This window comes from Chiloscyllium punctatum, chromosome 12 (assembly GCF_047496795.1).
Source record: "Chiloscyllium punctatum isolate Juve2018m chromosome 12, sChiPun1.3, whole genome shotgun sequence".
NCBI lineage: Eukaryota > Metazoa > Chordata > Chondrichthyes > Orectolobiformes > Hemiscylliidae > Chiloscyllium > Chiloscyllium punctatum.
Window position 1 is genome coordinate 1,000,001 of NC_092750.1, and position 23,937 is coordinate 1,023,937.

General features: G+C 46.3%; 2 protein-coding genes across 3 annotated transcripts in view; both read left to right on the forward strand.

The window, feature by feature from the left end:
• Positions 1–12,636, forward strand: part of LOC140483538 (cytochrome b-c1 complex subunit 1, mitochondrial-like) — a 57,958-nt gene extending 45,322 nt beyond the window's left edge. Inside the window, exons 12-13 of the mRNA XM_072581721.1 lie at positions 7,158–7,233; positions 12,378–12,636. Of these exons, the coding sequence (XP_072437822.1) occupies positions 7,158–7,233; positions 12,378–12,442 (141 nt within the window). The 3' untranslated portion in view covers positions 12,443–12,636. The remainder of the gene's footprint in view (positions 1–7,157; positions 7,234–12,377) is intronic.
• A 3,750-nt stretch (positions 12,637–16,386) lies between these two features.
• Positions 16,387–23,900, forward strand: LOC140483540 (NADH dehydrogenase [ubiquinone] 1 alpha subcomplex assembly factor 3-like). Of its 2 annotated transcripts, none has more exons than XM_072581725.1 (5): positions 16,387–16,516; positions 18,050–18,242; positions 22,362–22,428; positions 22,864–22,964; positions 23,725–23,900. In XM_072581725.1, exons 1-5 carry the CDS (start codon positions 16,455–16,457, stop codon positions 23,821–23,823), a joined length of 522 nt encoding a protein of 173 aa, XP_072437826.1. In that variant the 5' UTR covers positions 16,387–16,454; the 3' UTR covers positions 23,824–23,900. The 2 variants fall into 2 exon arrangements, with proteins under 2 accessions (XP_072437826.1, XP_072437825.1); XM_072581724.1 differs by having other exon boundaries at positions 16,397–16,516; positions 18,047–18,242.
• The last annotated feature ends 37 nt before the right edge of the window (positions 23,901–23,937 follow it).

Below are 23,937 nucleotides of genomic sequence, written 5' to 3' on the forward strand. Positions count from 1 at the left end.
AGAGTTGAAGGTAGGTGAGCACTTTGGTGATGTTTATTTTAGTGATGGAAAGGGACAGGTATACACAGTGGTAAAGGCGTGGAATGCCCTGCCTGCCAATGTAGTCAATTCAGCCACATTAGGGGCATTTAAACAGTCCTCGGATTAGGACAAGGATGAAGATGGGATAGTGTAGGGGGATGGGCTTAGATTAGTTCATAGATCGGTGCAACATTGAGGGCTGAAAGGTGTGTTCTGCGCTGTATTGTTCACGTTCTGTATCGTAGGATAAAAGTTATAGCTGGGGGAAGGACAACTATGCTGCGATTAGGCAAGATTTAGGATTCATAGGGTGGGGAGAGATGGGCACGATTGAAATGTGGAGCTTATTCAAGGAACAGTTACTGCGTGTCCTTGATAAGTATGTATCTGTCAGGCAGGAAGGAAGTTGTCAAGTGAGGGAGCAGTGGTTTACTAAAGAAGTTAAATCTCTTGACAAGAGGATAAAAAAGACTCAGTTAGGGCACTTGAAAGTTACAAGTTAGCCAGAAAAGACTTAGAGAGAGCTCAGAAGAGCCAGAAGGGGACATGAGAAGTCTTTGGCAGATAGGATCAAGGAAATCCCTAAAGCTTTCTTTAGGTATATCAGGAATTAGAGAATGATTAGGGCTAATTGAGGACAGTAGTGGGAAGTTGTGCGTAGAGTCTGAGGAGATAGGGGAAGCGCTAAATTAATATTTTTTGTCTATATTCGCACTAGAAAAAGATGATATTGTTGAGGAGAATACTGAGATACGGGCTGCTAAACTAAGCAGGATTGAGGTTCACAAGGAGGAGGTGTTAGCAATTCTGGAAAGTAGAAAATAGGTAAGTCCTGTGGGCCGGATTGGATTTATCCTTGGATTCTCTGGGAAACCAGGGAGAAGATTGTAGAACCTTTGGCTTTGATCTTTATGTCATCATTGTCTCCAGGAATAGTGCTAGAAGAGTGGAGGACAGCAAGAAAGGGAGTAGAGACAACCCTGGTAATTATAGACCAGTGAACCTTACTTCAGTTGTGGGTAAAGTGTTGGAAAAGGTTGTAAGAGATCGGATTTATAATCATCTAGAGAGGGATAAGTTGATTAGGGGTAGTCAGCACAGTTTTGTGAAGGGTAGGTCGTGCCTCACAAGTTTTTTGAGAAGGTGACCAAACCGGTGGATGAGGGTAAAGTGGTTGATATGGTGTATATGGATTTCAATAAGGCATTTAAGACCATAAGACATAGGAGTGTAAGTAAGGCCACTCAGCCCATCGAGTCCACTCCACCATTCAATCATGGCTGATGGGCATTTCAACTCCACTTACCCGCATTCTCCCTGTAGCCCTTAATTCCTCGAGACAACAAGAATCTATCAATCTCTGCCTTGAAGACATTTACCGTCCCGGCCTCCACTGCACTCCGCGGCAATGAATTCCACAGGCCCACCACTCTCTGGCTGAAGAAATGTCTCTGCATTTCTGTTCTGAATTGACCCCCTCTAATTCTAAGGCTGTGTCCACGGGTCCTAGTCTCCTCACCTAACGGAAACAATTTCCTAGCATCCACCCTTTCCAAGCCATGTATTATCTTGTACGTCTCTATTAAGTCTCCCCTTAATCTTCTAAACTCCAATGAATACAATTCCAGGATCCTCAGCCGTTCCTCATATGTTAGACCTACCATTCCAGGGATCATCCGTGTGAATCTCCGCTGGACATGTTCCAGTGCCAGTATGTCCTTCCTGAGGTATGGGGACCAAAACTGGACACAGTCCTCCAAAAGCACAACGGTGCTTTTATATTCCAATCCTCTTGAGATAAATGACAACATTGCATTCACTTTCTTAATCACGGACTCAACCTGCATGTTGACCTTTAGAGAATCCTCGACTAGAACTCCCAGATCCCTTTGTACTTTGGCTTTACGAATTTTCTCACCGTTTAGAAAGTAGTCTGTGCTTTTATTCTTTTTGCCAAAGTGCAAGACCTCGCATTTGTTCACGTTGAATTCCATCAGCCATTTCCTGGACCACTCTCCCAAACTGTCTAGATCCTTCTGTAGCCTCTCCACTTCCTCAGTACTACCTGCCTGTCTACCTAACTTTGTATCATCTGCAAACTTTGCTAGAATTTCCCCAGTCCCTTCATCCAGATCATTAATATATAATGCGAACAGCTGTGGCCCCAACACTGAACCCTGCGGGACACCGCTCATCACTGGCTGCCATTCCAAAAAAGAACCTTTTATCCCAACTCTCTGCCTTCTGTCAGACAGCCAATCCTCAATCCATCCCAGTAGATCATCTCGAACACCATGGGCCCTCACCTTGCTCAGCAGCTTCCCGTGTGGCACCTTATCAAAGGCCTTTTGCAAGTCTAGATAAACCGCATCCACTGGGTTTCCCTGGTCTAACCTACTTGTCACCTCTTCAAAGAATAACAACAGGTTTGTCAGGCATGACCTCCCCTTACTAAATCCATGTTGACTTGTTCTAATCAGACTCTGCTCTTCTAAGAATTTAGAAACCTCACCCTTAATGATGGATTCTAGAATTTTACCAACAAACGAGGTTAGGCTAATTGGTCTATAATTTTCCATCTTTTGTCTTGATCTTTTCTTGAACGAGGGGGTTACAACAGCGATCTTCCAATCATCCGGGACTTTCCCTGACTCCAGTGACTCTTGAAAGATCTCAACCAATGCCTCTGCTATTTCCTCAGCCACCTCTCTCAGAACTCTAGGATGTATCCCATCGGGGCCAGGAGATTTATCAATTTTAAGACTTTTTAGCTTTTCTAGCACTATCTCTTTTGTAATGACAACCATACTCAACTCAGCCCCCTGACTCCCTTTAATTGTTGGGATATTACTCATGTCTTCCACTGTGAAAACTGATGCAAAGTAATTGTTAAGTTCTCCTGCTATTTCCTTATCTCCCATCACTAGGCTTCCAGCATCAGTTTGAAGTGGCCCAATGTCTACTTTTGTCTGTCGTTTGTTTCTTATGTATTGAAAGAAACTTTTACTATCATTTCTAATATTACTGGCTAGCCTACCTTCATATTTGATCCTCTCCTTTCTTATAGCTCCCTTTGTTATCCTGTTTGTTTTTGTAGCCTTCCCAATCTTCTGATTTCCCATTGCTCTTGGCCACTTTATAGGATCTCTCTTTTTCTTTAATACATTTCCTGACTTCCTTTGTCATCCATGGCTGACTAATCCCTCCCCAGATAATCTTTCTTTTCTTGGGGATGAACCTCTGTACAGTGTCCTCAATTATACCCACAAACTCCTGCCATTTTTGCCCTACTGTCTTCCCGCAAGCCTCTGTTTCCAGTCTATTTTTGTCAGTTCCTCTCTCATGCCCTCATAATTACCTTTATTTAACTGTAACACCATTACATCCGATTTTGCCTTCTCTCTTTCAAACTCCAGACTGAACTCTACCATATTATGATCGCTGCTTCCCCAAGGGTTCCCTTACTTTAAGATTTTTTATAAAGTCTGGTTCATTGCAAAGCACTAGGTCCAGAATAGCCTGCTCCCTTGTGGGCTCCATGACAAGCTGTTCCAAAAAGCCATCCTGTAAGCATTCCATGAATTCCCTTTCTTTGGATCCACTGCCAACATTATTTACCCAGTCCACCTGCATATTGAAGTCTCCCATGATCACTGTGACCTTGCCTTTCTGACATGCCTTCTCTATTTCCCGGTACATGTTGCATCCGTGGTCCTGACCACTGTTAGGAGGTCTGTACACAACTCCAATTATGGTTTTTTTGCCTTTGTGGTTCCTCAATTCCACCCACACAGACTCCACATCATCTGACGCTATGTCATTCAGTGCCATAGATTTAATATTGTTCTTAACTAACAAGGCCACCCCGCCCCCTCTGCCCACCTCCCTGTCTTTTCGATAAGTTGAAAATCCTTGGAGGTTTAACTGCCAGTCCTGACCCCCCTGTAACCAAGTCTCTGTGATCATAATCATTCACTATGATCTGTGCCATTAGTTCATCTGCTTTGATAAGGTTCCCAACGGTACACGGCTGTTGATGTCATATACATGGACTTTAGGTGTTTGATAAGGTTCCCCATGATAAACTAATGGAGAAAGTGAAGTCACATGGTGTGCGGGGTGTTCTAGCTCGGTGGATAAAAAACTGGTTGAGCAACAGGAAACAGAGTAGTAGTTAAGGGAATTTCTCGAAATGGAGAAAGATGACCAGTGGTGTTCCGCAGGGATCAGTGCTGGGGTCACTGTTATTTGTAATATACATAAATGATCTGGAAAAGGCTGTTGGTAGTCTGATCAGTAAGTTTTCAAATGACACGAAGATTGGTGGAGTAACAGAAAGCATAGGGGACTGTCAGAGAATACAGGAGGATATAGATTAGAGAGTTAGGTGGAGAAGTGGCAGATGTAGTTCAGTCCAGGCAAATGTGAGATGATGTATTTAGGGAACTCAAGTTCTAGAGTGAACAATACTGTAAACAGAAGAGCCTTGGGAAAAGTTGATGAGCAGAGAGATCTGGGAGTTCAGGTCCATTGTACCCTGAAGGTGGCTGCACAGGTACATAGTGGTCAAGCAGGCATATGGAATGCTTGCCTTCATCGGACGGGGTATTGAGTATAAGAGCTGGCAGTTCATGTTAGAATTGTACAAGACTTTGATTCAGCCGCATTTAGAATACTGTGTACAGTTCTGGTCGCCACATTACCAAAAGGAGGTGGACACTTTGGAGAGGGTGCAGAGAAGGTTTACAAGGATGTTGCCTGGTATGGAAGGTGCTAGCTTTGAAGAGAGGTTGAGTAGGTTGGGTTTGTTTTCATTAGAAAAAAGGAGTTTGAGGGGAGACCTGATTGAGGTTTACAAAATCCTGAAGGGTATAGACAGGGTGGACAGAGATCAGCTTTTTCCCAGGGTCAGGGATTCAATAATGAGAGGTCACGCTTTCAAGGTGAGAGGTGAAACGTTTAAAGGGGGATACACGTGGAAAGTACTTTACACAGAGGGTGGTAGGTGCCTGAAAAGCGTTACCAGCAGAGGTAGTAGAGGCAGGCACAGTAGATTCATTTAAGATGCATCTGGACAGATGCATGAGTAGGTGGGGAGCAGAGGGATACAGAGATGCTTTGGTATTTGGTATTGCTAGTGGTTTAGACACTGGATTTGGATCGGCTCAGCCTTGGAGGGCCGAAGGGCCTGTTCCTGGGCTCTAAATTTTCTTTGTTTTTTGTAGACTATTTCAGAAAATACGGAGGCATGGGATTGAGGGAGACCTGACGGTTTGGATCAGAAATTGGCTAGCTGAAAGAAGACAGGGAGGTGATTGATGGGAAATATTTATCCTGGAGTTCAGTTATTAGTAGGGACTGCAAGGATCTGTTTTGGGGCCACTGCTGTTTGTCATTTTTATAAATGACTTGGATGAGGGTGTGGAAGGATGGGTTAGTAAATTTGCAGATGACACTAAGGTCGGTGGGGTTGTGGATAGTGCTGAAGGATATTGCAGGTTACAGAGGAACATGGATAAGCTGCAGAACTGGGCTAAGAGGTGGCAATGGATTTTAATGTGGAAAAGTGTGAGGTCATTGACTTTGGAAGGAGTAACAGGAATGCAGCCTACTGGGCTAATGGTAAGGTTCTTGGTAATGTCGATGAGCAGAGAGATCTCGGTGAAAGTTGTTAAGAAGGCGTACGGTGTGTGAGCTTTTATTGATAGAGGGATTGAGTTTCAGAGCCATGAGGTCAGCTATAGCTGTACAAAACTCTGGTGCAGCCACATTTGGAGTATTGTGTACAGTTCTGGTCACTGCATTATAGGAAGAATGTGGAAGCTTTGGAAAGGGTTCAGAGGAGATTTACGAGGATGTTGGCAGGTATGTGGGGAAGGTCGTATGAGGAAATGCTGAGGGACTTGAGGCAGTTTTCATTAGAGGGAAGGAGGTTGAAAGGTGACTTAATTGAGACATATGAGATAATCAGATGGTTAGGTAGGATGGACAATGAGAACCTTTTTCATTGATGGTGATGGCTCACAAAAGGGGGCTTAGCTTTAAATTGAGGGGTGATAGATATAGGAGAGATGTTAGAGGTAGTTTCTTTACTCAGAGTAGTAGGGGTGTGGAATAAACATTGGACGTGATCATTCCATAAACATATGGATGAAAATGGAATAGTGTAGATTAGAAAAGCTTCAGAGTAGTTTCACAGGTTGGTGCAACATTGAGGGCCAAAGATCCTGTACTGCGCTGTAGTGTTCTACGTTTGATGAGAATCAGTGTATGGGACTGTACCCTAGTGAGAGTCTGTGTGTGTGTGGAACCCCGTACCCCCAGTGAGTGTGTGTGTGTGTGGAACCCCGTACCCTAGTGAGAGTCTGTGTGTGTGTGTGTTGGGGGAAGGGGGGGGAAATCCCGTACCCCAGTGAGTGTCTGTGTGTGTGTGTGTGTGTGTGTGAGACCCTGTACCCCAGTGAGAGTCTGTGTGTGTGGGGGGGGGTGGAATCCCGTACCCTAGTGAGAGTCTGTGTGTGTGTGTGTGGGGGGGTGGGGGGGGAAATCCCGTACCCCAGTGAGAGTCTGTGTGTGTGTGTGTGGGACCCCGTACCCCACTGAGAGTCTGTGTGTGTGTGTGTGTGAGACCCTGTACCCCAGTGAGAGTCTGTGTGTGTGGGGGGGGAATCCCGAACCCCAGTGAGAGTCTGTGTGTGTGTGTGGGGGGGGGGGGGAATCCCGTACCCTAGTGAGAGTCTGTGTGTGTGTGTGTGGTACCCTGTACCCCAGTGAGAGTCTGTGTGTGTGTGGGGGGGGAGGGGATCCCATACCCCAGTGAGAGTCTGTGTGTGTGTGTGTGTGTGTGTGACCCCGTACCCCACTGAGAGTGTGTGTGTGTGTGTGTGTGAGACCCTGTACCCCACTGAGAGTCTGTGTGTGTGGGGGAGGAATCCCGAACCCCAGTGAGAGTCTGTGTGTGTGTGTGTGGGACCCCGAACCCCAGTGAGAGTGTGTGTGTGTGTGGGAGTCTGTGTGTTTGAAACCCTGTACACCAGTAAGTTTTACTGCCTCATGGCTGTATTTGAGTTGCTTCTCTCAATATCATTCCCATTTTTTCCTGTGTAACTGTGATGTTGCACTGTTTTCTGGAACAGGATGTTGATGCCCTGAAGTTGCGTGAGGTTTGTACCCGGTATATCTATGACAAGTGTCCAGCTGTCGCTGCAGTCGGTAAGTTCAGTCCTTCTCCAGCAATAACTCCGTGCCTGTGTTTTAGTGCCTGCACATGCTGAGTTGTTTAGCAAGCCCAAGGAAGCTCTGCAAACCTGTGGTGAGAGTGAGAGTCCAGTTACAAGTCATGTCCAGTTAGAATATTGAGAGTGTGGGTACTAAAAACCTGTGGACGTGAATTAAAGAGAGACCACTGATTGTAAACAGCTATAAGGAGACATGGAAATCTTTCCAGGAATTGCTGCTTTCACCTGTGTCTGGGTCCAGATTATTTGGGGCTGTGGTTTATTGTTGTGACCAAAATGTTTTTCCTTTTGAGGGTTCTGTTTGCTCTTAAGGAGGATTAATGACCTCTTCCATGCTGGTGCAGTGCTGAGGTGCTGGTATAAAGTGGGCAGGAGTGGTGTTTGGTACTGGGAGGTGGTGTTGGGGAACGGGGGGAGGGGGGTGGGGCCCAGGCTGACCTCTTCATCCATGAGTTGGCTTGAATCATGCAGGTTGGTGATGGTGATGGTGATGGTGATGGAGCCATAAACACTCCTTGTTTATTCACTCATGGAATGCGGCTATCGCTGGCTAGATAGCATTTATTGCCATTCCTATTTTCTCAGAAGGCAGTTAAGAGTGAAGCACATTGCTGTGGGTCTGGAGTCATTGCAGGCCATATCAGGGGAGGATATCAGATTCTTTCCCTTCATAGACAATAGGTGCAGGAGTCGGCCATTCTGCCCTTCGAGCCTGCACCACCATTCAATACGATCATGGCTGATATCCTTAATCAGTATCCTCTTCCTGCCTTATCTCCATAACCCTTGATTCCACTATCCTTGAGAGCTCTATCCAACTCTTTCTTAAATGAATCCAGAGACTGGGCCTCCACTGCCCTCTGGGACAGAGCATTCCACACAGCCACCACTCTCTGGGTGAAGAAGTTTCTCCTCATCTCTGTCCTAAATGGTCTACTCCCATATTTTTAAGCTGTGTCCTCTGGTTCGACACTCACCCATCAGCGGATACATGTTTCCTGCCTCTAGAGTGTCCAATCCTTTAATAATCTTATATGTCTCAATCAGATCCCCTCTCAGCCTTCTAAACTCAAGGGTATACAAGGCTGAAAATGTGTTGCTGGAAAAGCGCAGCAGGTCAGGCAGCATCCAAGGAGCAGGAGAATCAACATTTCAGTCATGAGCCCTTCAGGAAGAAGGGCTGATGCCCAAAACATCGATTCTCCTGTTCCTTGGATGCTGCCTGACCTGCTGCGCTTTTCCAGCAACACATTTTCAGCTCTATCTCCAGCATCTGCAGTCCTCACTTTTTCCTCAAGGATATACAAGCCCAGTCGCTCCAGTCTTTCAGCATAAGGTAGTCCCACCATTCCAGGAATTGACCTCGTGAACCTACGCTGCATTCCCTCAATAGCCAGAATGCCTTTCCTCAAATTTGGAGACCAGAACTGAACACAGTACTCCAGGTGTGGTCTCACCAGGGCCCTGTACAGCTGCAGAATCACCTTTTTGCTTCTATACTCAATCCCTGTTATGAAGGCCAGCATGCTATTAGTCTTCTTCATTACCTGCTGTACCTGCATGCTTACCTTCATTTACTGGTGTACAAGAACACCCAGATCTCTCTGTACTGCCCCTTTACCTAAATTGATTCCATTTAGGTAGTAATCTGCCTTCCTGGTCTTGCCACCAAAGTGGATAACCATACATTTATCCACATTAAACTGCATCTGCCATGCATCTGACCAAACCTGTCCAGGTCATCCTGTAATCTCCTAACACCCTCCTCGCATTTCACCCTGCCACCCAGCTTAGTATCATCAGCAAATTTGCTAATGTTATTACTAATACCATCTTCTATATCATTAATATATATTGTAAAAAGCTGCAATCCCAGCACTGATTCCTGCGGTACCCCACTGGTCACTGCCTGCCATTCCGAAATGGAGCCGTTTATCACTATTCTTTGTTTCCTGTCAGCCAAACAACTTTCAATCCAAGTTAGTACTTTGCCCCCCAATACCATGCGCCCTAATTTTGCTGACTAACCTCCTATGTGGGACTTTATCAAAAGCTTTATCAAAGTCCAGGTACACTACATCTACTGTATCTCCCTCGTCCATCTTCAGAGTTACATCCTCAAAAAATTCCAGAAGATTAGTCAAGCATGATTTCCCCTTCATCAATCCATGCAGACTCTGACCTATCCTGTTACTACTATCCAGATGTGTCGTAATTTTATCCTTTATAATAGACTCCAGCATCTTTCCCACCACTGAAGTCAGACTAACTGGTCTATAATTTCCTGCTTTCTCTCTCCCACCTTTCTTAAAAAGTGGTACAACATTAGCCACCCTCCAATCCGCAGGAACTGATCCCGAATCTATCGAACTCTGGAAAATAATCACCAATGCATCCACGATTTCTTGATCTATCTCCTTCAGTACCCTGGGATGTAGAGCATCAGGCCCCAGGGATTTATCAACCTTCAGACCTAACAGTCTCTCCAACACCAATTCCTGGCAAATATAAATTCCCTTCAGTTCAGGTCCTTCAGGCACTGTTACCTCAGGGAGATTGCTTGTGTCTTCCCCAGTGAACACAGATCTGAAGTACCAATTCAACTCTTCTGCCATTTCTTTGTTCCCTGTAATATATTTCCCTGTTTCTGTCTTCAAGGGCCCAGTTTTAGTCTTAACCATTTTTTTGCCTTTCACATACCTAAAAAAGCTTTTACTATCCTCCTTTATATTATTGGCCAGTTTACCTTCGTATCTCGCTTTTTTCTCTGCATATTTCCTTCTTCGTAATCCTCTGTTGTTCTTTAAAAGCTTCCCAGTCCTCTGTTTTCCCACTTATCTTTGCTATGTTATACTTTTTCTCTTTTAACTTTATATGTTTCTTAACTTCCCTCGTCGGCCACGGCCACCCATGTCTCCTCCTAGGATCTTTCTTCCTTTTTGGAATGAACTGATCCTTCATTCTACATTATACGCAGAAATATCCGCCATTGTTCCTCCACTGTCATCCCTGCCAAGGTATTGCACCATTGAGCTTTGGCCAGCTCCTCCCTCATAGCTCCATAGTTTCCTTTATTCAACAGAAATAGTCACTTCCGATTGTACCCTCTCCCTCTCAAATTGCAGATTGAAGCTTATTGTATTATGGTCACTACTTCCCAATGGCTCCTTCACTTCGAGGTCCCTGATCAAATCTAGTTCGTTACACAATACCAGATCCAGAATTGCCTTCTCCCTGGTTGGCTCCAGCACCAGCTGTTCTAAGAATCCATCTCGGAGGCACTCCACAAAGTCTCTTTCTTGAGGTCCAATACCATCCTGATTCTCCTAGTCCACCTGCATGTTGAAATCCCCCATAACAACTGTAGTAACACCTTTGCGACAGGCCAATTTCAGCTCTTGATTCAACTTACATCCGACATCCAGACTACTGTTTGGGGGCCTGTAGATAACTCCCAAGAGGGTCTTTTTACCCTTAGTATTTCTGAGCTCTATTCACACTGACTCTACAACCCCTGATTCTAGGTCCCCCCGCGCAAGGGACTGAATATCATCCCTAACCAACATGGCCACCTCACCCTCTCTGCCTGTCAGTTTGTCCTTAGGATAGCACGTGTAGCCTTGAATTTTCATTTCCCAGGCCCTGTCCACTTGAAGCCACATCCCAGTTATCCCCACAATATCGTATCTGTCAATTTCCAAAAGAGCCTCAAGCTCATCCGTCTTATTTCTAATGCTTTGTGCATTCATGTATGGTATTTTTAATTTGTTACTGCCCTCACCCTTCCCATCAACTCCTATTTCACTCAACCTTACAGCATGTTCCCTTTCTGAGTTTTCTGCCTCATTGATACAGTTGTCTTTCTTGACTTCCCTTGTTCTAACTTTCCCTCCAATTTCCTTCTTAAACTTCCAGTTTGTACCCTCCCCCTCGCTACTTAGTTTAAACGTAGCTGTGTTGCAGTAGCAAACCTGCCTGCCAGAATGCTGGTCCCTAACCTATTCAGGTGCAAACCGTCTCTCTTGTAAAATTTATGCTTACCACAAAACGTACCCCAGTGATCCAAGAATTTAAATCCTTGCTTCCTGCACCAGTTCCCCAGCCACACGTTCAAGTCCATTATCTCCCTGTTTCTGGCCTCACCAGCCCGAGGAACTGGAAGCAAACCGGAGATAACCACCTTGGACGTCCTGCTTTTCAGCCTTCTTCCTAGTTCTCCGAAGTCCCGCTGTAGTATGTTCCTCCTCTTCTTCCCGACATCATTTGTACCGACATGTACCACCATCTCTGGATCTTCACCTTCGTCCTTGAGGATTTCTTGCACTCTGTCTGTGATGTCTTTAACCCTGGCACCAGGAAGGCAACACACCATCCTTAAGTCCCGTCTGCTGCCACAAAAACCCCGGTCAGTTCCTCTCACTATGGAGTCTTCTATTACCACGGCTCTGTGAGTTGTTCGACTCTTCCGCTCTGTCTCCACACCAACTTTTGATTGACAGACCTGGCAGTGTCATCTGTCTCTACTGTTTCCAAAAGATTCAACTTGTTCCTGTCAAGTACTTCCCCCGGGGTCTCTTGCACCTGTCTCCTCTCTGCCTTCCTCATCGTCTGCTCTCTTCTACTGTCTTCTGGTATGATTGGTGTAATAACATCGCTGAAGGTCTTGTCCAGAAAGATCTCGTTCTCTCGGGTGAGCCTAAGATCCTCGAGTTCTTTCATCAGTGCTGCAATATGCTCTGTCAGTAGCTGAACGTGCACACACTTTCCACGTTAGTGAACCAGATGGGTATTTACTGACAGGTGACGAGGGTTATATGGACACCATCAATCAGCCCTTTTTGTTCCTTTCCTTAAATCAAATTCAAATTTCACCTTCTGCCATGCTGGGATTTTTACCCATGCTGGGATTTTTACCCATGCCCCCAGGGCATTACTTGAGGTTAGATTATTATTATTACCACTGCATCACTCCATCACCTCCACAAGAAGTGTGTTCTTTCAACCTGTTTTTTAAATCAGACTTGGGAAATGGCACAGCATCACTCAGATTGATATTTCTGCTCCAGCTGTTGGCAACATGATGATTTGTTCACTGACTTCTATCTCTGTCTCCGACAGGTCCAATAGAGCAGTTACCAGATTATAACCGAATCCGGAGCGCCATGTACTGGCTGCGTCTGTGAGCCAGCTCCAGGAGTGAAGCTGTTTCCTACATTGAGCCCTCGGTCTCAGGGCAGCCTCACCCATTCACTCGGTCATCGGTTTTGTGCTGTAAATTTGAAATGGTGGACAACTTGTTTGAAACGTAGGAGAGTTATTAAAGTGATCTCTGTAACCCAACTGTACAGAACATATAAAGGTGTCTGTTTAACTGAAATCCTGGCTGTCATGTGTGAATTGCAACAGAAATCATTACCTCAGGTTAGTTTGTTCACTGACAGTGCTGTGGGAGGTGTGCCTTTTTGTATAACAGAGATTGGTGGGGAGATCCTTAATGCATAATGGAACATGAACTCTGCTGCAGGACTGAGAGCACCCCTCTTTCTTGATTCTCCAGAATGGTCACCCTGCAGAATATATCCTGTAATAACTATTGGTCACAGAAGATGCACACTGATCCTCATGCAGTTATCTTATAATCCTCTGTCAATGCTGTATGATGCCTCATTGTGCCTGTGCTAGCCCTTGAAGAAATCTGAACAATGGCACTATTCCTCATTGCTTGCTCAGACAACCCAGCAAAATGTTAATAGAGAAATACACAGCAAAACAATCACCACTCTCATTCAACCTGATTCCACCTCCCTCCACATTACGTGTATACCATAGTTTGGATCAGAAATTGGTTTGCTGAAAGAAGACAGAGGGTGGTGGTTGTTGGGAAATGTTCATCCTGGAATTCAGTTACTAGTGGGGTACCACAAAGATCTGTTTTGGGGCAACTGCTGTTTGTCATTTTTATAAATGATCTGGATGTGGGCATAGAAGGATGGTTTGTAAATTTGCAAGTAACACTAACGTAGGCAGATTTGTGAACAGTATGAAAGCTGCAGAGATTGGCTGAGAAGTGGTTAGTGGGGTTGAATGGGGCAAAGTGTGAGGTAATTCACTTTGGAAGGAGTAACAAGAATACAGAGTTCTGGGGTAATGGTAGTGTTGATCAGCAGGGGAATCTTGGTGTCTGTGTGCGTAGATCCCTGAAAGCTGCCACCCAAGCTTTTAGATTAGATTCCCTACAGTATGGAAACAGGCCCTTTGGCTCAACAAGTCCACACTGACCCTCCGAAGAGTAACGCACCCAGACCATTCCCGTACCCCTGTATTTATCCCTGACTAATGCATCTAACACTATGGGCAATTTAGCATGGCCAATTCACCTGACCTGCACATCTTTGTATAGGAGGAACAAGCCTTCCTATACTCACATGACCACCCACTCATTCCAGGTATCAGTCTAATGAATTTATGAGCTATGCCTGATCCTTTGTTTAAAATAAATGAAGTCATCATAGTTCCAGACTCTCATTAGGGAGCGATGATGAGTGGTGGTTTAATCTGAGGATCACCACATCTCTTGAGAAGATTAGACCTTCATGATAAACTGCCAGTACATTGACCCTATGCTGTATAGGGGTCACTCTGCATCACAAACCAGTCATCCAGCTAACCAACCCCCAGGCTTCCTTCAACAAGGAGACCCAATCTACAGTATATTCAAGATGACTAATGCCCTATATCACTGAAAGATAGTTGCCTTTTATGATCAATTCTTGTAATCAAGCGTAGCATCCCATTAACCTTAATTATGTGCTATACCTGCATACTCATGCATTAGAACACCTGTGTCTGCACTTAAGAATTCTGCAGTTACTCTCTTTTTAAATAATATTCTGCTTTTTTATTCATCTTGCCTGATGTAAATAACTTCATGTTTTCTGACAATATTCACCATGTTCCAGGTATTGCTGATTTAACTTACTTACATGTTTGCATCCTCGAATCATCATATTTGCAACATATTTTCCCAATTATCTTTGTCTTCTGAAAATTTATCTATCATACCCATGATTCCTTTATCCAAGTCATTGAAGTAAATTATAAAATGTTGAAGTCCCAGAATGGATCCCTTGTGGGATTCCATTTATGACATTCTGATAATCAGGCAAAAAAACCATCTGTGCATTGTCTCTGGTTTCTGACAACCTGTTATCGAGTAGACCATTAGCTCTTACTTTGTGGAATAAAAGGTTTTATGGGGAAACTTGTCAAATTCCAGGAGCAGTGCAAGAATAGACTTCCCCATCTCCACAGTACATTATGCTGCGTGTCTTGTTTCTGAGAGCTGCATTCATCCAGATGATGTATCGTCCAAGCCTTGCTCCATTTGAAACATGGACTGCTTTTATGTTTGAGGAGTTGTGAATGGTGTTGAACACTGTACAATCACCTCCACTTTTAATCTTATGGTGGAGGGAAGGTCATTGATGAAGCAGCTTCTGGGATGATGCAATGAGATTTTTGACAAAGATATTTTCACTGTGGGGCTGGTTGGGAAGTGGAGCAGACAAGGAACTGGAGATGAGTCACTGCAGATCTACCATGATTTAATTGAACGGTTGAGTAGGTTTGAGGGCCAACAAGGCTTAAGTTCAGAATGGCAGGAGGTTTGGTTCTGAATCTGTCTGCAGGTAGGGTGATCTTCCTCACCACCAGACGCCTGGAGGAAGAACGCCTCATCTTCCACCTCGGAACACTTCAACCCCAGGGCATCAACGTGGACTTCAACAGTTTCCTCATTTCCCCTTCCCCCACCTTACCCTAGTTCTAAACTTCCAGCTCAGTAACTGTCCCCATGACTTGTCCGGACTTGTCCTACTTGCCTAGCTAAGAGAGGGCATGAAAAATCCTTGGCGGATAGGATCAAGGATAACCCCAAGGCATTTTATGCGTATGTGAGAAACCTGAGAATGACGAGAACGAGGGTAGGTCCGATCAAGGACAGTAGTGGGAGACTGTGTATTGAGTCGGAAAAGATAGGAGAGGTCTTGAACAAGTACTTCTCTTCAGTATTTACGAACGAGAGGGACCGTATTGTTGAAGAGGAGAGTGTGAAACGGACTGATAAGCTAGAAGAGATACTTGTTAGGAAGGAAGATGTGTTGGACATTTTGAACAACTTGAGGATAGACAAGTCCCCCGGGCCTGACGGGATATATCCTAGGATTATGTGGGAAGCAAGAGAGGAAATTGCAGTACCGTTGGCATTGATCTTCTCGTCTTCACTGGCAACTGGGGTGGTACCAGGGGACTGGAGAGTAGCGAATGTTGTGCCCCTGTTCAAAAAAGGGAATAGGGATAACCCCGGGAATTACAGGCCAGTTAGTCTTACTTCTGTGGTAGGCAAAGTAATGGAAAGGGTACTGAGGGATAGGATTTACGAGTATCTGGAAAGACACTGCTTGATTAGGGACAGCCAGCACGGACTTGTGAAGGGTAGGTCTTGCCTTACAAGTCTTATTGAATTCTTTGAGGAGGTGACCAAGCATGTGGATGAGGGTAGAGCAGTGGATGTAGTGTACATGGATTTTAGTAAGGCATTTGATAAGGTTCCCCATGGTAGGCTCATGCGGAAAGTCAGGAGGCATGGGTTCTTTACCCAGAGAGTGGTGGGGGCATGGAATGCGCTGCCCGTGGGAGTGGTAGAGTCAGAATCATTGGCGACCTTTAAGCGGCATTTGGATAGGTACATGGATGGGTGCTTAATCTAGGATAGAAGTTCGGCACAACATCGTGGGCCGAAGGGCCTGTTCTGTGCTGTATTGTTCTATGTTCTATGTTCTATCTTCTTTTCCACCTATCCACTCCACCCTCCCCTCCCTGACCTATCACCTTCATCCCCTCCCCCACTCACCCATTGTACTCTATGCTACTCTCTCCCCACCCCCACCCTAATGAAGGGCTTTTGCCGGAAACATCGATTTCACTGCTTGTCGGATGCTGCCTGAACTGCTGTGCTCTTCCAGCACTAATCCAGAACCTGGTGTGATGAGGGTCAGGGAGGCTGGTGCCTGGAGCCTCAGGCTGCACTGGCGGGGAGCGGCCACAGGTGGCGGCAGAGGCAGCGCCGAGAAGGGACCGCTCTTGCCGCGATGACCCTTGTCGTTAAGCCTGACCTCTGACCCGGGGCGGAGAGCAATGGCGGCGGCAGCGGTTTGGCGGGGAATTGGCGCCAGGCTCCGGGGGACGGCCCGGGGAAGGTAAGGAGCTGCGTTTCTGTGACGCCGGTCAGATCCTCGGGCTTTAAAATCAATGTCGGAGGAAACTTCGCGACTAACTGAACAGCAAGATCCCAGAACTGACCCTCCGACAGTGCGACACTCCCTCAGCACTGACCCTCCGACAGTGCGGCCCTCCCTCAGCACTGACCCTCCGACAGTGCGGCCCTCCCTCAGCACTGACCCTCCGACAGTGCGGCCCTCCCTCAGCACTGACCCTCCGACAGTGCTGCACTCCCTCAGCACTGACCCTCCGACAGTGCGGCCCTCCCTCAGCACTGACCCTCCGACAGTGCTGCACTCCCTCAGCACTGACCCTCCGACAGTGCTGCACTCCCACAGCACTGACCCTCCGACAGTGCGGCCCTCCCTCAGCACTGACCCTCCGACAGTGCTGCACTCCCTCAGCACTGACCCTCCGACAGTGCTGCACTCCCTCAGCGCTGACCCTCCGACAGTGCGGCACTCCCTCAGCGCTGACCCTCCGACAGTGCGACACTCCCACAGCACTGACCCTCCGACAGTGCGGCACTCCCTCAGCGCTGACCCTCCGACAGTGCGGCACTCCCTCAGCACTGACCCTCCGACAGTGCTGCACTCCCACAGCACTGACCCTCCGACAGTGCGGCACTCCCTCAGCACTGACCCTCCGACAGTGCTGCACTCCCTCAGTACTGACCCTCCGACAGTGCTGCACTCCCTCAGCACTGACCCTCCGACAGTGCTGCACTCCCACAGCACTGACCCTCCGACAGTGCGGCACTCCCTCAGCGCTGACCCTCCGACAGTGCGACACTCCCTCAGCGCTGACCCTCCGACAGTGCGACACTCCCTCAGCGCTGACCCTCCGACAGTGCGACACTCCCTCAGCGCTGACCCTCCGACAGTGCGACACTCCCTCAGCACTGACCCTCCGACAGTGCGACACTCCCTCAGCGCTGACCCTCTGACAGTGCGACACTCCCTCAGCACTGACCCTCCGACAGTGCAGCACTCCCTCAGCACTGACTCTCCGACAGTGCGGCACTCCCTCAGCACTGACCCTCCGACAGTGCGGCACTCCCTCAGCACTGACCCTCCGACAGTGCAGCACTCCCTCAGCAGTGACCCTCTGACAGTGCGGCACTCCCTCAACACTGACCCTCCGACAGTGCGGCACTCCCTCAGCACTGACCTGACAGTGTGAACATCTCTATCACTGATGTTAAAGAGCAAACAACTGATACACTTATAATGGAATGCAATAATTTTACATTTATGTAGCACCTTTTGAATAACAGAACCTACCAAGTTCATTTCTACGAGAATCCCTGAACAAGGTTTGAATCTATCATTTCAAATCTTCAGACAGATGAACACTAGTTTTGTCAGAGAGGTCGGGGGTATTAAAGAGCGTCTCAAAGGAGGAATGTATATCTGAGAGGATTTAGGAGAGTAACTGGGCACCTTCAGTGTCGAGATAGTTTGTGATCCATTTTGTGAGTGAACCCGAGATGTGAATCTGTTTCTCAGCAGGCAGCCCTGTCGGGGTTACAAGATGACACCGTCAGATGATGAGCTGTACCAGCGCACCAGAGTGAACGCTCTGGAGCGAGAGTCGCTGAATACTCTCTTCATTGATGGGTACAGCAAGCTGGGCTTCACCATCAATGGGAACAGAGTTGTTGGCCCATGTGCAGTGATCCCACAGGCATTACTTCAGTGGAATGTGAGTATTGAGTTGGTTTTTGTGGAAACTTAATTTTTGATTTTCTGACAGGGTTCAGTGCCATTTATTGTGTTTCATTGGAAGTAGACAATAATATGCTTAAACCTGGCAGAGAATTAACATTAACATTTTCCATCAAGATATATTAATGACTTTTTGAAGGAGCATGTAAGGGTGACCCTCCCCTGCTTTCAAGGCATTGACAAGTATGGCTCAACGGCAATAATGTAATCTATCAGCTGCGATCATATGAAATGGCTGAGTGATGCTTGATGGGCTGAATGGCCTACTTCTGATCCAATTTGCTGAACTTGTGAACTTCACCTTGAACAGGAATCATTTGGCAAACCTGCACTATGACAGAACTGTTAATCAAGTCACTCCATGGAGAGCCAGTTACAGACTTATAGAATATAGAACGTTACAGCGCAGTACAGACCCTTCAAGCCTCAATGCTGCGTTGACCTGTGAAAATAATCGGATGCCCGTCTAACCTACACCGTTCCACTATTATCCATATGTATGTCCAACGCCCATTTAAATGTCCTTAACTTCAGCAAGGCATTTGATAAGGTTCCCCATGGTAGGCTCATTCAGAAGGTCAGGAGGAATGGGATTCAGGGGAACATAGCTGTTTGGATACAGAATTGGCTGGCCAACAGAAGACAGCGAGTGTAGTAGAAGGAGAATATTCTGCCTGGAAGTCTGTGGTGAGTGGTGTTCCACAGGGCTCTGTCCTTGGGCCTCTATTGTTTGTAATTTTTATTAATGACTTGGATGAGGGGATTGGAGGATGGGTCAGCAAGTTTGCAGATGACACAAAGATTGGAGGTGTCGTTGACAGTATAGAGGGCTGTTGTAGGCTGCAGCGGGACATTGACAGGATGCAGAGATGGGCTGAGAGGTGGCAGATGGAGTTCAACCTGGATAAATGGGCGGCACGGTGGCACAGTGGTTAGCACTGCTGCCTCACAGCGCCGGAGACCCGGGTTCAATTCCCGCCTCAGGCGACTGACTGTGTGGAGTTTGCACGTTCTCCCTGTGCCTGCGTGGGTTTCCTCCGGTTTCCTCCCACAGTCCAAAGATGTGCTGGCTAAGTGAATTGGCCATGCTAAATTGCCCGTAGTGTTAGGTAAGGGGTAGATCTAGATGTAGATGTAGGGGTATGGGTGGGTTACGCTTCGGCGGGGCGGTGTGGACTTGTTGGGCCGAAGGGCCTGTTTCCACACTGTAAGTAATCTAATCTAATCTAAAAAAATGTGAGGTGACGCATTTTGGAAGGTTGAATTTGAAAGCTGAGTACAGGATTAAGGATAGGATTCTTGGCAGTGTGGAGGAACAGAGGGATCTTGGTGTGCAGGTACATAGATCCCTTAAATTGGCCACCTAAGTGGACAGGGTTGTTAAGAAAGCATCTGGTGTTTTGGCTTTCATTAACAGGGGGATTGAGTTTAAGAGCCGTGAGATCTTGTTGCAGCTCTATAAAACTTTGGTTAGACCGCACTTGGAATACTGCGTCCAGTTCTGGTCGCCCTATTATAGGAAAGATGTGGATGCTTTGGAGATGGTTCAGGGGAGGTTTACCAGGATGCTGCCTGGACTGGAGGGCTTATCTTATGAAGAGAGGTTGACTGAACTCGGACTTTTTTCATTGGAGAAAAGGAGGAGGAGAGGGGACCTAATTGAGGTATACAAGATAATGAGGGGCATAGATAGAGTCGATAGCCCAGGGCAGAAATGACTAACACGAGGGGTCATAGTTTTAAGCTGGTTGGAGGAAAGTATAGAGGGGATGTCAGAGGCGGGTTCTTTACACAGAGAGTTGTGACAGCATGGAATGCATTGCCAGCAGCAGTTGTGGAAGCAAGGTCATTGGGGACATTTAAGAGACTGCTGGACATGCATATGGTCACAGAAATTTGAGGGTGCATACATGAGGATCAGTGGTCGGCACAACATCGTGGGCTGAAGGGCCTGTTCTGTGCTGTACTGTTCTATGTTGTACTGTTCTATGTTCTATTGGTGAATCTACTACTGTTGCAGGCAGGCAGGCCGGCCGTTCCATGCCCCTACTACTCTCCGAGTGAAGAAACTACCCTAATATCTGTCTTATATCTATCACCCCTCAATTTAAAGCTATGTCCCCTCATGTTAGCCTTCACCATCAGGAAAAAGGCTCTCCCTGTCCAACCTATCTAACCCTCTGATTATCTTATATGTTTCACTTAAGTCACCTCTCAACCTTCTTCTCTCCAACGAAAACAGCCTCAGCCTTTCTTCATAAGACCTTCCCTCCATACCAGGCAACTTCCTAGTAAATCTCCTCTGAACCCTTTCCAAAGCTTCTGCATCCTTCCTATAATGCGGTGACCAGAACTGTAAGCAGTATTCCAGGTGCGGCCTTACCAGTGTCTTGTACAGCTGTAGCATGACCTCGTATCTCCAAAACTCAATCCCCAACCAACACACCAAATGCCTTCTTAACAACCTTGTCAACCTGGTGGCAACTTTCAGGGATTTATGCACCTGGACACAGAGATCTCTCTGCTGATCCACACTACCAAGAATTTTACCATTAGCCCAGTACTCTGCATTCCTGTTACTACTTCCGAAGTGAATCACCTCACACTTCTCCGCATTAAACTCTATGTGCCACTTCTCAGCCCAGCTGTGCAGCTTATCTATGTCCCTCTGTAACTCTCAACATCCTTCAGCACTCCACAGCTCTGCCTACATTAGTGACATCCACAAATTTACTAACCCATCCTTCTATGCCCACATCCAGGTCAATTATAAAAATGACAAACAGCAGTGGACCCATAATAGATCCTTGTGGTACACCACTAGTAACTAAACTCCAGGATGAATATTTCCCATCAACATTGAAAAATGTGGTGCTGGAAAAACACAGCAGGCCAGGCAGCATCCGAGGAGCAGGAGAATCTACGTTTCGGGCATAAGCCCTTCTTCAGGAAGGGCTTCCCATCTCTGTCTTCTTTCACCTAGCCAATTTCTGATCCAAACTGCTACATCACCTTCAATCCCGAAACTCCATTTTTTGTGCAAAAGCCTACTGTGTGGAACCTTATCAAATGCCTTACTGAAATCTATATACACCACATCAACGGCTTTACCCTCATCCACCTGTTTTGTCAACTTCTCAAAGAACTCAACAAGGTTAGTGAGGCACAACCTACCCTTCACAAAACCATATTGACTATGCCTAATCAAATTATTCCTTTTCAGATGATTATAAATCCTCTCTCTTATAACCTTTAACAACACCTTACCCACAACCAAAGGAAGGCTCACTGGCCTATAATTACCAGGGTTGTCTAGACTCCCTTTCTTAAACAAGGGAATAACATTTGCTGTCCTCCAGTCTTCTGGCTTATGAAGTGCTTTGAGAGATAAGTAATGGCACAATCAACTCTAGCCTCCCAGATTAACTTGATCCACTGCAACTAGCCTACTACTTCTGAAGGGTCATCGAATCCAAACCGGTAAATCTGATTTCTCTCCAGAGATGCTGCTTCGACCTGCTGAGTTTTTCCAGCAATCTCTGTTTTTGTTGCCAACCAATTAGAGAACAGCTTCTTCCCCGCTGTTATCAGATTTAGAACAGACCCCTCATATGTTAAAGTTGATCTTTTTCTGCACTTTCTCTGTAGCTGTAACACTATCCTGCATTGTGTTCTATTACCCTGCTGTACTTATGATTTGTCTGGTTAGCACGTGATAGAATACTTTTCACTATCTTGGTCCAAGTCGCAATAATACATCAAACCAAAAGGGAACAGTGCCTCTTCACAGAGCATTTCAGAGATGCTCCTCTGAAGAGTCCCATCTGACACTAAACTTCTCTACTTGATGATCAAAACATATTCATTGATAATTGAATACTCAGCCAGTAAAATCAGTTTTTCTCCATCATTGATACTCTAGACTGTGGTAGGGGTTATTAGTAGCCACAACCTGTTTTGTTCAGCCTCAGGGCATAACCTCAGTGGGCAGCTGTTTCAGTCTGTGAGCAGACTCATGAGACGGGGGGGGAAAGAGTCAGTTAAGAGTCACATGTAAGAACTAACACTCTAATGGTTTTTTTTCCCCTCTATCTAGGTTGGAAGTTACAAAGACATCACTGAGGATAGCCTTGCTTTGTTTTATATGTTGGAACCCAAAATAGGTAAAGAATACTCAATGGAAATATTTTATCAAACCAGCAGTGCTTACTTTGTGAGGACAGATTTACAAGAACTTGGTATGTGTTTAAAATTAAACAAAAGACTAGGGATTGGGCAAGAATCAGGAACATCACCCTGTATACATTTATATATTAGACAGATTAGGACTGTTGTGGCACCGTGGTAATGTCACTACCCCAGAGCCAGAAAGCCCAGGTTCAAGTCCCTCTTGCTCAACTGATATACTATAGTATGTCTGTCCATGTGATTGAAAATATCAATGTGGTGCTGTGGTTTAAGAAGCAGCTCACCAGCGCCATCTCCAGGGCAGTTATGAATGAAAAGTAAACACTGGGAATATCAGTAATATCATAAGAATCCACTAACTGCATGTGCTGCCCTTCCTGCCTCACCAGCTAGATTCTGTTGTGTTGCAGAGATTCTGGTTTTGGGGCTAGGTGAGAGAATGCAAAGGCTGGATCCTAAATTATTGTTGTTTATGAAGAACAAGGGAATCGCTGTGGAGGTCCAAGACACGGTGAGTGACTCAAAACAGACAAATGGCACCAGGCCGTGGAATAACCTGGAACACGTTCAGGTCTGAGTGAAAATGCTGCACTGTATTTTGCTGGGTTACAGGTCACTCCCTCACACACTGACCCTGACTGGGGTAGGGTCCCGCGTGCACACATGTGCTGTCACTGGGGCACTGGCACCCCACACGTGCGCACACAAGCTCTCACTAGGGCACTGGCCCAGCACGCGCACACACACAGGCTCTCGTTGGGGCACTGGCCCCACATGCGCATACTCACAGGCTCTCACTGGGGTACAGTTCACACACGCTCACACTGAGGTACAGTCCCCCTGACACATGCACACACTCACTGGGGTTCAGGCCCTACAAACCACATACATAGACAGAATCCCACTAGGGCACAGGTCACACCCGCATGCACACATACAGACTCTTACTGAGGTACAGGGTCCCACACATATACACAGACAGTTGCTCACTAGGGCAGAGGTCCCACGCACACACACACACACACACACACACTTATGGGTCCACAGGTTCCAGTTCATGATATGCAAGTGATGTTTTGGAGCTCTGAGTGCTACATATTAAAGCAGTAATGTGTGGTGCTGAGGTGATTTTGGCCTCTGCTAAAGGGAGAGATGCATCAGTGTGGGTTGTGGTTGCCAGGTCATCATGAAAGGGTCTTCATGATTGACCTTACTGTGGGGTTTCTGATTTAGTTCCTGTTGTACTGACTGTTCTCTTCTTTACTTCACAGCCAAATGCCTGTGCAACCTTTAACTTCTTAACAAGTGAGAAAAGACACACAGCAGCAGCACTCATCCCCCCTCACTACCTCAGAGGAGAGCGAGAGTAATTTATGGCCGTGTTTGAGAAGCAGTTCCTTAGATTGTACAGAATAATTAAACTCTTCATGTCGGGAAAGAGCAGCAATTATTGCGTTAGTGTTGTTGGTTTTTGTGCAGTTTGG

Coding starts and splice junctions, on each gene's coding strand:
- LOC140483540 (XM_072581724.1), top strand. CDS start 16,455: ATGGCGGCGGCAGCGGTTTGGCGGGGAATTGGCGCCAGGCTCCGGGGG. Junction 16,517..18,046: donor CGGGGGACGGCCCGGGGAAG/GTAAGGAGCTGC, acceptor TCTGTTTCTCAG/CAGGCAGCCCTGTCGGGGTT. Junction 18,243..22,361: donor AGGCATTACTTCAGTGGAAT/GTGAGTATTGAG, acceptor CCCTCTATCTAG/GTTGGAAGTTACAAAGACAT.